At 41.7% G+C, this 12572-nt stretch overlaps 1 protein-coding gene across 15 annotated transcripts in view; it reads left to right on the top strand.

Annotated features, from left to right (window-relative positions):
- The window catches only part of Macf1 (microtubule actin crosslinking factor 1), a 436027-nt gene that overhangs the window by 276957 nt on the left and 146498 nt on the right, over window positions 1-12572 (top strand). For 11 of the 15 annotated variants that reach the window (XM_045149524.1, XM_045149532.1, XM_045149533.1 and 8 more), the window contains 4 exons: window positions 4101-4316; window positions 4404-4553; window positions 8419-8652; window positions 11410-11559. In XM_045149524.1, coding sequence (XP_045005459.1) covers window positions 4101-4316; window positions 4404-4553; window positions 8419-8652; window positions 11410-11559 — 750 coding nt within the window. The remainder of the gene's footprint in view (window positions 1-4100; window positions 4317-4403; window positions 4554-8418; window positions 8653-11409; window positions 11560-12572) is intronic. The other 4 variants (XM_045149529.1, XM_045149530.1, XM_045149528.1 and 1 more) reach the window with 1 other exon arrangement.

Genomic DNA, 12572 nt, shown 5'->3' with positions numbered 1-12572 from the left:
TTATGCTTTTTGTTTGTTTGTTTTGTTTTTTGCTTTTTTGTTTTTCGAGGTAGGGTCTTACTTTATCCCAGGCTGACCTGGAATTCACTATGTAGTCTCAGGGTGGCCTGGAACTCATGGTGATCCTCCTACCTCTGCCTCCCAAGTACTGGGATTAAAGGTGTGCACCACCATGCCCGGTTCCCTCCTATGCTTTGATGTATAGCCCAACTCTATTGTCTCAGTGACAATCATGTTTAGCAGACATACTTACTCATGTTTCTGATATAGAAGACAGGCTAAAACAAGGAAAGAAACAGGATCTTGTTAGAATCAGAGTATTCAACAAGAGAATGACACATCCATTCTCTCTCTCAAATAAATAAATAAATACTAAATTTTAAAAATACTTTTATTTATTTATATTTATTTATTTATTTGACAGAGAAAGAGGGAGAGAGACAGAAAAAGAGAGAGAATGGGCGCACCAGGACCTCGAGCCACTGCAAATGAACTTCAGACATGTGTGCCCCCTCATGCATCTGGCTAACGTGGGTCTTGGGGAATCAAACCTGGGTCCTTTGGCTTTGCAGGCAAGTGCCTTAAGTGCTAAACAATTCCTCAAGCCCCAAAATGCTTTTTTAAAAAGAGGAGCTAATAAGGTAGCATGGCCGAGCGGTCTAAAAAGAGGAAGTAAGTTCAAAATTGCCACCATCTGGGCTGGAGAGAAGGCTCAATGGTTAAGGTGCTTGCCTGCAAAGCCTAACAACTTAAGTTTGATTCTCCAGTACCCATATAAAGCCAGATGCACAAAGTGGCACATGCATCTAGAGTTTGTTTGCAGTGGCGGGAGACCCTGGCTTGCCCATTCTCTCTGCCTGTCTCTTTTCTTTCTATCTACCATTTAGCCTGGTCAGATTGCTCAGCAGTTAAAGGCTTCTTGCTTGCAAAGCCTGATAGCATGGGTTCGATTCCCCAACACCCACGTAAAGCCAGATGCACCAGGTGGCACATGGATCTGGAGTCTTTTGTAGTGGCAACAGGCTATAGTATTCCCATGCTCATTATCTCTCTCCTTTTCTCCATTCCCCCCTCCCGTGTGTGTGTGTGTGTGTGTGTGTGTGTCTGTGTGTGTGTGTGTGTGTGTGTGTCTGTGTGTCTGTGTGTCTGTGTGTCTGTCTGTGTCTCAAAGAAAAATATCAACTAATACTACCATTTGAAAGACAAAATAAGCTAGGCGTGGTGGTGCACACCTTTTATCCCAGCACTTAGAGGCAGAGGTAGGAGGATCACCATGAGTTCAAGGCTATCCTGAGACTACATAGTGAATTCCAGGTCAGCCTGGCCTAGAGTGAGACCCTACCTTGAACTTCTCCCCCACCAAAAAGGACAAAATAGTAGTAATAGTAACAGACTTTATAACTGCAACTAGATGTTTCTAAGAACAGAGAACTTAACTGAGAGCATTCCCCATTTAGTTGATGTTTTGTTTTCTCAAGGAAGATTCTCACACTAGCCCAGCCTAACCTGAAACTCACTCTGTAGCCCCAGGTTGGTTTCAAACTATTACTTCAGCCTCCTGAGTACTGCCAGTATGAGGTAGACTCTTTACTCACGTGTTGTATTTGTCTTTTGAGTTGTATCACTTGTATTTTCCTGTTGGACAAGCCAGTATTCTACTTAATTTCTTATAAAGTCTGATTTTCAGGTAGTTATTCTAGCACTCAGAAACAGGGGCAGGGGGATCACCCAAGTTTAAGGCTAGCCTGGTTTATATAGTGAGTTCCAGGCCAGCCAAGACTATATAGGGAAACCCTGAGGGCTAGAGAGATTGATTTGCCATTTCATTTCTTTTAATTTTAGTGGGTTTTTTTTTTTTTTTTAATGAACACAGGCTTCAAAGAAACTGAAAGCAAAAGGACTCAAGGGATGAATACTCAACAGTATTTATGATTGTAGAAATAGTGGTTCCAGGGCTGGAGAGATGGCTTAACAGTTAAGCCTGCGAAGCCAAAGGATCCTGGTTCTATTCTCCAGGACCCATGTAAGCCAGATGCACAAGGGTGCACATGTATCTGGATTTCGTTTGCAGTGGCTGGAGGCCCTGGCATGCCCATTCTCTCTCTTTCTCTCTCTCTCTCAAATAAAATAAATATACTAAAACAAAATTTAAAAACTATATATGAAATAGTGGTTCCAAATAGGACCAGGGGGGGAGGCTAAAGCACCTAGAAGTCATTGATGACCTTGATAGGAACAGTGTCAGTGTAGTGATGAGATATAAACTAGCTTGCAGTAAGATTGATTAGATTAGAAAATAGATACCATTACAGTGTGTCATCCTTTTCAGGAGGGTTGTGGTACAAGCAAGGAAAGAGGATTCACTAGAGGAGATAAGAGTGAGGAATGTTTTCAATGAGTATTGGAGAACTTGAAGCTAAAAGAGAGACAAATTGATAACCAACAGAGTCAAGCTTTTGATAACATGAAAGGCAGTCTTGAGAGGGAAGACAAATGAAGAGCTTGTAGAGGTTTGGCATTTCCCTCCATATCCATTGTATAGCCAAGGGTAGGTGGCTGAAGAAGAAATGTTCTATTCCCAAAATACTATCCTGCTTTTCCAAAGCCTGTTGTTGGCTTCTCTTTTAGGGATTCAGAATATTATAGACCAGCTCAGTAGGAAGGCTGATTTGTGGTATTTTTTGCTGTTTTTTTGTTGTTGTTGTTGCTTGTTTGTTTGTTTGTTTGTTTGTTTTTGGAGGAAGTGTTATTTATCGAAGCTTACAGATCCAGGGGAAGTTCCATAATGGCAGAAGAAGCTGGCCTGCCTTCACAGGTCCAAGGAGAAAGAGAGAGAGAGAGAAAGAGAGGAAACCACAAGCCTGAAAGCCAAATGTCACACAGCACAGCACACTTCAGGAACTCCACCTAGGCACACTTTGCATATCTTTAGATTGAAATCCTAAACCCACCACCACACCTTAACAACCGCCCTGTGACACCACCTCCAGCCAGGTAGCTGCAGATGCAAACTACAAACTAATAAAACACTGAAAATACTGGGGGCCATCTATTCAAACTACCACAGTGTGTCAGGGCCTCCAGTCGCTACGATTGAACTCCAGATGTGCGCCACCTTGTGTGCATGTGCGACCTTGCACCCTTGCGTCACCTTGTACATCTGGCTTGTGTGGGATCTGGAGAATCGAACATGGGTCCTTAGGCTTCTCAGGCAAGCACCTTAACCACTAAGCCCTCTCTCTAGCCCCCTTCTTTTATTTATTTATTTATTTTTATTTTTTATTTTTAAAATTTTATTAACATTTTCCATGATTATAAAAAATATCCCATGGTAATTCCCTCCCACCGCCCCCCGACACTTTCCCCTTTGAAATTCCATTCTCCATCATATTACCTCCCCATGCTGTATGTTTTTTGAGGTAGGGTTTCACTATAGCCCAGGCTGATCTTGAAGTCAGAAAGATCCTCCTACATAGCCTCCTGAGTTTTGAGGCTAAAGCCATGGGACCCACATTCAGCTGGGGGATTTTTACATTCTTGTTTCTACCTTCTTGGACTTTGGAGTTGATGAGTCGTATTTAGCACACTAATTCTGCATACTAGGCCTCTGGGGCTAGGCATAATGACACTCAGAGCAGGCAACAAGTTTATAATAGAGAGAACACCATACCAAGTCAGAAACCTGAATCTAATTCCGGATTCTGCTGCTCACCAACAAATCACATCTGATAACCCTTTATCTCTCTCTCTCTCTTTTTCAAGGTAGGGTCTCACTCTAGCTCAGGTTGACCTGGAATTCACGATGTAGTCTCAGGGTGGCCTCAAACTCATGGTGATCTTCCTACCACTGCCCCACTGGCTCCCAAGTGCAGGAAGGAGTGCATCACCACGTCTGCCAGATAAGGCTTTCTTCTGTAAGCCCAGAATAATAAAATTTCCTGTGATGAATTAGTGGTTATGAGAACCAAGTAGAGTAATTGATATACATACAAACATTTCCTAAGTCCTGTGTAGACATTGGGGGGAGAGGAGAGAATTGATTCCCAGATTCAAAATTGCTAATCTCAGTTTTGGAAGTAACTTCTCTCTTATTTCCTCAGGTGTTAGACAGGGAGTTAAAGGATCTCTCCTCCTTGGTGAGTCAGGAATTAGAGTGTGTGGATCAGATCATCATCAGCCAGCCTCAAGAAGTTCCTGCTCAGCTGTTGAAGGCTTTAGAGAAAGATGCCAAGAATCTTCAAAAGTCTCTCACCTCTGTGAGTGATTCCTTGAATTCCAGAGTACTACATCTCCAGAATGTCATGGAGTTAAAAAAGGTACTATCTTACTCATTCCTAAAGGCTCTCACAAAGGCTGGGTAGACCTGGAGAGTTTTATAATCTGACTTGCTTTTTCTTTTCTAGAACACAGTGTTAAGTCAGTACATGGAGCTAGAAAGTAGACTTCAAGATCTCAGAGTCTGGGTTGGCAAAACTAATCTTACTCTGAACAGCAAAAGCTGTGACAATGAAAATGATGTTGACAGCCTAAATCACTCTCTTCAACAAAATGAGGTAAACTCTCCACCCCTTTCCCCCGCCCCTGAAAAAGTATGAATTTCTACTTCAAAAATAAGATCAGCTATAAATAATTTTTAATTTTAATTTATCTATTTGCAAGGAGAGAGAATATGCATGTGCCACTTTGGGTGTCTGGCTTTACCTGGCTACTAAAGAATTGTATTTAGGCATTTGGCTTTGCAAGCAAGAGCCTTTAACCATTGAGCCATCTCTCCAGCCCCTTTGATTAATCCTTAAAGTTTACCCTTGAGGTTCCTTTACTGATGACTTCACTTCTCAGCTACTCTCTGAGAATCTAAAGAATGGCTTATCAACTTTATATCCTCTTTATAACTGAACATCTAATCTGTTCCTTGTTACTATTTTGCCAGAGTTCTGATCCTACACACAGATAATGAGTTTCAGGAGAATTTTTATTAACTTACACCATGAGGTGGCCAGATTGTCCCATAAAGGGTCACATAATGCATATTTTACAATTTGCATATCAGGTTTGGCCAGGTGCTCATGATGTGCTGGCACTCTGAACTAGAGAGGTGCTTTTCTTCGTGCCAATGCCCCAAACTAATTGATCTTATTAATTCTATAAAAGAAAACTTATGACTAGAGGAAACATTTTGGACTGGAGAGATGGCTCAGCAGTCAAAAGTACTTGTTTGCAAAGCCTGATGGCCTGGGTTTACCCCAGTATCCACATATAGCCAGATGCACAAAATGATACAGCATCTGGAGTTCATTTGCTGTGACAAGAGGCCCTGGTGCCCCATCCTCATATTCTCTCTCTCTCTCTCTCTCTCTCTCTCTCTCTTTCTCATTCCTTGCAAATAAATGGTAAAAATTCAAAAACAGAAAAGACTATTGGATGCATTTAAGCCTCAGAGTTTTCCTCTACTATTCTTTTTGTTGTTGTCTTCAAGAGTATATCAGATGCTACACACACTAATTTATCAATCCTGTACTGCAGAGAGATGTCCCTGTCTGTAAACTCCTAGAAAAAAAGTCAGAAGGAGCTAGTGCTGCCCCTTCCTCCTCTTCTGCCCTCTCTCTACTCCTGATCTCAAGATCAGTAGACATAAAGGTTTGTCTGTGGCCAACCATGATAAGGAGTGCTTCAGTTTTCAAGAGTTGACCTTCTTTCTCCCCCATGCCCCTTTTTTTCCTTTTGATTTTTCAAGGTAGAATCTCTAGCCCAGGTGCTGACCTGGAAACTCACTTAATAGTCCCAGGCTGGCCTGAACTCACAGTGGTCTTCCTAGTTCCTCTCCCGAGTGCTGGGATTAAAGACATGCACCACCATGCCTGGCCTCTTTGTTTTTTTTAAAAAATTTTTTTTTGTTCATTTTTATTTATTTATTTGAGAGTGACAGACACACAGAGAAAGAGGCAGATAGAGAGAGAGAGAATGGGCCCACCAGGGCCTCCAGCCACTGCAAACGAACTCCAGACGCATGCGCCCCCTTGTGCATCTGGCTAACGTGGGTCCTGGGGAATTGAGCCTCGAACCGGGATCCTTAGGCTTCACAGGCAAGCACTTAACCACTAAGCCATCTCTCCAGCCCCTCTTTCTTACCTTTTATCCAAAGATGTCAGTGTAAGAAAGAGTAGCACATACCTGATTATTAAGATATCATATTGGGCCTGGAGAGATGGCTTAGAGGTTAAGGCACATGCCTGTGAAACCTAAGGACCCAGGTTCAATTTTCCAGGTTCCATGTAAGCCAGATGCACAAAGTGGCTAGAGGTCCTGACATGCCCATATTCCCTCCCTCTCTCCCTCCCTCTGTCTTCCTCTCTCTCTCTTTCTCTCTCTCTCTCCTCCCTCTCTCTAATAAATAAGTAAAAATAAAGTCTTAAAAATAAGAAAATAAAAACGGTATTGGCCAGGCATGGTGGTATACACCTTTAGTCCCAGCACTCAGGAGGTAGAGTAGGAGGATCACCATGAGTTTGAGGCCAACCTATGACTACATAGTGAATTTCAGGTCAGCCTAGGCTATAGTGAGACCCTACTTTGGAAAGAAAAAAAAAAAAAGATGCCATATTGGGGAGCTAAGAGAGATAGCTTAGCAGGCACTTGCCTGCAAAGCCTAAGGACCCAGGTTCAATTCTCAAGTACCCACATAAGCCAGATGCACAAGGTGGTGCACGTGTCTGGGGTTCATTTGCAGTGGCTAGAGGCCCTGGTGTGCCCATTCTCTCTCTCTCTCTCAAATATATAAAATATATAAGTAAATACAAATTTAAAAACAGCTGGGTGTGGTGGCACACACCTTTAATCCCCAGCAATTGGGAGGCAGAGGTAGGAGGATTGCCATGAATTGAAGGCCACCCTGAATAGTGAATTCCAGGTCAGCCTGGGCTAGAGTGAGACCCTACCTTGAAAAAAAAAATAAATAAAAACAAAAGATATCATATTGGGGCTGGATAGATGGCTTAGTGGTTAAGATGTTTGCTGGAAAAGGCTAAGGACCCAGGTTCCATTCCCCAGTGCCCACATATAGCCAGACGCACAAGGTGGCACCTGCATTTGGAGTTCATTTGCAGGGGCTAGAGGCCCTGGCATGCCCATCTTCTATTTGCCTTTCTCTCTCTCTCTCTCTCTCTCACACACACACACACACACACACAAACACACACACTCTCTCAAATAAATAAGATTTTAAAAAATTTCAGGGCTGGAGAGATGGTTTAGCCGTTAAACGCTCGCCTGTGAAGCCTAAGGACCCCGGTTCGAGGCTCGATTCCCCAGGTCCCACGTTAGCCAGATGCACAAGGGGGCACACGTGTCTGGAGTTCGTTTGCAGAGGCTGGAAGCCCTGGCGCGCCCATTCTCTCTCTCTCCCTCTATCTGTCTTTCTCTCTGTGTCTGTCGCTCTCAAATAAATAAATAAAATATTAAAAAAAAATTTCAATATGTTAAAGAAATTGGGAAAATAATTCCTATGGCATATGGAAATTTGTAAATACAGAGTATTAAGACAGCAGTGCATACTTGTGATCCCAATACTTGAAGGTGGAGGCAGGAGGATTAAGAGTTTAAGGCCTGCATCAGCTACATAGCAAGTTTGAAACTAGACTAAGCTATATGAGTCCCTGTCCAAACAGTAACAACAGAGAGAACTGGGTATGATGGTACACACCTTTAATCCCAGCACTCAGGAGGCAGAGGTAGGTGGATTGCTATGAGTTTGAGGTCACCCTTAGACTACATAGTGAATTCCAGGTCAACCCGAGCTAGAGTGAGACCCTACCTTGAAAAAACAGAAGTATGTGCAACACTTTCAATAACCAAATTAAGAAAAAAATTTTAAAATTCACTAGTGTCATGGGCCTGTAATCCCAGCTTTATGGGAAGTGAAGACAAGAGAATAGAAAGTTCAAGGCCAGCCTGAGCAGCTTATTAGATCCTGTCTTAAACACAACAAAAAGGGCTAGGGTTAGCTCAATAGTAGAGTGTTTACCTAGCAAATGCAGCCTTAGATTCAGTCCCCAGAATTATAAAAAAGTAATAATAATTATGCGTATTAGCCAGGCATGGTGGCACACGCCTTTAATCCCAGCACTGGGAGGTGGAGATAGGAGGATCCCTGTGAGTTTGACACCAGTGTGGTGCTACAGAGTGAGATCCAGGTCAGCCTGAACTAGAGTGAAAACTCCTCCTTGAAAATTGTAAAGTCCTAAAGATGAGAGAGATTCTCAAGGCTCTTTTGGCTCTCAACCAATCACTGCCAATAATAAAAACACAGGAAATTTTAACCTTTGGTTCTCTTCATTCTTTTATTAGAACCAAAAGCCTTTTCACAAGTAAAGAAATAAAAGTTTTATTTCTTTTTTTTCCCTCTTTCTCTACTTGCTTTAGGATATGAAACAGTCCACAGTGGAAAGGAAATCTCAGCTGGATGCTCTTACTTTTGATATTCAGGTCTTTATCTCCGAGCATACAGAAGACTTGTCCCCTCAGCACAATCGACAGATGCTGAGGTTTCTGAGTGACCTGCAGAGGTCCTTCCAGGATCTTGTGGAACACATTGCTGCTCAGATGGATGCCTTGCAGGGCCATCTTCAACACATCCAGCTGGAAGCCCAGGTTAAGGTTAGACTGAACCAGCAAGTGAGCTCAGTTTGTCTTGTGAGATGCCCTCTGCTTTTTTTTTTTTTTTTTTTTAAGTTACCATCCAGGATCCAGGTGTCATGCTACCTGGAACCTGAGTTTTCCAGTTTTTAAATTTCACAGGCCGATGTGGCTCCAATACAGGAGGCAGCTTTGCCCAGCTGCTTTTCTTTTTTTTTTCTTTTTTCTTTTTTCTTTTTTTCCTTTTTTAATTTTTTTTAATTTTTATTAGCATTTTCCATGATTATTAAAAAAAATCCCATGTTAATTCCCTCCCTCCCCCCCCACTTTCCCCTTTAGAATATGTATGTTATATGTGACTGCATGTGCAAGTGTTTTCATTTTAGCAAGAGTCTCTTACTGCAACTCATTATTTTGACTTGAAAATGAAAATTATAGCTAGTTCTTTCTTCCTGTTATTTCTTCTTTAGCATTCATTTGAGGGCTGTGAAGAACATCTGGTTACTCTGAGCTCTTGAGAACAGTTCTGAAAATCAGTTTTATTCTGAGACTTTTCAAATGATTTACAATAAGATTCCTTGACAATCTTTAAAACAGCTAACAAAATTTTTAATCAGAATAATAGTTATAGCAATTTTTAAATTATTATGATCATTTTTGTTATTATCTAGCACCTTTCTTCATGTTGTGTGCCCAGTTTGCTATCATAGAAAACAATAAATAAAAGCAGTTCAGAAACTTTAAAATAAATAAGTAAAACTGACTGGCATTGTGGCATACACCTTAATCTCAGTACTGAGGCGGCAAAAGGTAGGAGGAGCACCATGAGTTTGACACCAGCCTGAGTGAATTCCAGGTCAGTCTGGCCCAGAGAAAGACCCTACTTTGAACTCTCCTCCAAAAAAGTAAGCAAACTGGGGCTGGAGGGGATGGCGTAGCAGTTAAGGCACTTGCCTGCAAAGCCAAAGGACTCAGGTTTAATTCTCCAGGACCCGCATGAGCCAGATGCACAAGGTGGCACATGTGTCTGGAGTTTTTCTGTTTAAAATAAAAAAAAAATAAACTATTACACTATCTCTCTTCATATTCACTCTCTTCTTATAAAACCCAAACTCAATACAATTAATAGAAACATTATAACCGTAGGTTATCTTAAGTGACAATGGTGTTATTTCTTCTGTTTGAAGAAGTTGTTATATACCAGGAAGATAATAGAATTGTCATTGTCACCAACAAACTTATTATGCAAAGTATAATTGCACTTTTGAATGAGAGTTAAAAAATTAAATTAGTAGCTGGGCGTGGTGGTGCACACTTTTAATCCCAGCGCTCAGGAGACAGAGGTAGGAGGATCACAGTGAGTTCAAGGCCACCCTGAGACTACAGATGAATTCCATCCAGGTCAGCTTGAGCTAGAATGAGACCCTACCTCGAACCCCCCCCAAAAAAAATTAGATTAGTAAGGGTCATGTATGCACCTCCCCTCTTCTGTATAATTATTTAAATTTTATTGAAATTGAAATGAAATCCTAATGCAATATTTTCCACTCCTGAGTGTGTGCAATGCTCTCACCCAGTAACTCACATAGTGTAGTATAGCCTGTGGATAATTAAAGAGGCAAGTGGTTCTGGTCCATCTTAGGACAAGGCCAGATCCAGGGTGTTCCTGTGAGTTGCATCTGGTGGTAGAACTGCATGTGAACATTCTTCCTGAGCATGAAATTAATTTCACATTAACCTTGTTACTGTCAGAAATGCTTTGCTTCTCTCTGTATTTGCTCTGAATGTGCATATGTCTGTGTGTTAACTTGTTTGCTTTGCTTTTTTCAGATTCAGTCTGCACCCATCCTAACCTATGAAGATCCTGTTTTACAGCTGAAGAGCTCTTAGGAGTTCTCTTCCAGTGCCCTTCTATTTTTCCTAAAGAGGGGAGAGAGGGCCAGTCTGGGCACCTGTTTGTAAGTGCGGGTGACTAAAATGCCATCAGAAGGCAGAATCTGGTGGAAAATGGTTTTAGAAGGATGGTCAGGCGAACACATCATGCTCAATTACTGCTCAGTCAGGTGCTTTGTTGTCATGCAAATGAGCTGAGAGCCAAGGAAAGGATCAGGCACAGAAACATATTCCTTCTCTCTCCTTGGGCCTGGCTTTTCCTGTGTTATCAGTATAGATACCCAAATGACTGAGCCAGTTGCTGTTCTTGGGTGGTTTTCTTCTCGAAATAGTCAAACCACTTTCCTGATGCCTGGCATGTGGTCACTCTATTTCATGGTTCTCTACAGCTGTGGGACATTCAATCTGTGAAGTCAGCTCAATTATTAAGAAGCTCAGCTTATCAGTTATCCAGACCCTTGACTTTCTTTGACAATTCCGTTCTTTCCATATTTTGACTGCATATGTAACAAAGTACTCTGTTCTGGGGAAGAATTTGTCAGAACCACAAATTTATTATCATCGCCATTATCATGTGGTTTTCAGTGTTCTCCAATTCTAAAAATAATACTAGAAGTCTTTGACAAAGGAGCTTCTCAAACTCAAACCAACTAGGATCATCTCTCCTAAACTACCCCTGATTATTGTCTCACCTGCCACCCCAGCTTAATAGACTTCCCAGATGAGGGGAGTTTCCGAATGTGATTTCTGTGCCTTTTTCTATCCTAGGTTTCTGTAAACTTTTCCATCTTGGCAATATAATATTTCTGTTTTATTTTTCAGAGTGTCATGTCTTTTAAAATGAGAGTGATTGTTTGTCTCTTGACTCCTTTGCATTTTAATTAGACTCTGCAGAAACAACAAAATACCTGTTATCAGAAACTGGAAGATCTTTGCAACTGGGTGGGACAGGCAGAACAAGCACTGGTGAGCCACCAGGGCAGAGCCTCCCAGCAAGATCTTTCTGCTTTGCAGAAGAACCAAAGTGACTTGAAGGTAAGTGTGAATTAACCTATTATTTTCTTCCCTTCAATAAATGGTTATAAAGGCTGTCTGCTAAGTGCTTTGTGCCATCATCCATAGTAGTCAGTCATTCCTGCCTCATGCAGCTTACAGTCTGGTAGAGAAGACAAAGTACACAGATGATAACAGATGGGAACGTCTGATGATTAATTATTCCATCTATAAGGTAAAGTTATATGAAAACTTACACCAGCAAGACACGTTCTAGTCTAGAGTGCTTGATGGAGCTAGAAGAAGAAACTATAACAGGTAGAGAGGTTCATGCACAGTCTTTTGATAGGAATGGGATTTGGCCCAACATATTCAAGAACTTAAAGAAAGGGGGATAGCAAGGAGGCTTAGTAGGTAAAGAGCAACACTAGCCTTGACTACTTGAGTTTGGAACTCAAGCACCCCATTTAAAAATTGGGCATGAGGCCAGGCGTGGTGGTGCATGCCTTTAATCCTAGCACCTGGGAGGCAGAGGTGTAGGAGGATGACCACAAGTTTGAGGCCGTCCTGAGACTACATAGTTAATTCCAGGTTAGCCTGAGCTAAAGTGAAACCCTACCTTGGTAAACACACACACACATATATGCCAGGAATCCCTATGCTGGGGAGGCAGACATAAGAAAATGCCTAGGACCTGTTGGCTCATAAGTTTAGCCAAATTAGTGAGCTCCAGGTTCACTTAAAGACCTTGTGTCAAAAAGGTAGAAGGACTGGAGAGATGGCTCAGTGGTTAAGGTATTTGCTTGCAAAGCCTAATGACTTGGGTTTGATTCCCCAGTACTCACATAAAGCCAGATAGATGCACAAAATGCCACCCATGTCACTCTTGTTTGCCAAGACTTAAAGGCGTAAGTTAATACCTTCTAAGACTCCCAGTCAATGCCTGAAAGCAAATAGTAGTGAACCCTACATACTATGTATTCTTGTACATGCACAGTGGGAGATTTGCATCTATAACTACATATACAACAATTATAACACTATGCTGTTAAAAA

This window comes from Jaculus jaculus, chromosome 5 (assembly GCF_020740685.1).
Source record: "Jaculus jaculus isolate mJacJac1 chromosome 5, mJacJac1.mat.Y.cur, whole genome shotgun sequence".
NCBI classification, from domain to species: domain Eukaryota; kingdom Metazoa; phylum Chordata; class Mammalia; order Rodentia; family Dipodidae; genus Jaculus; species Jaculus jaculus.
This window is presented reverse-complemented; position numbering and strand designations above follow the sequence as displayed.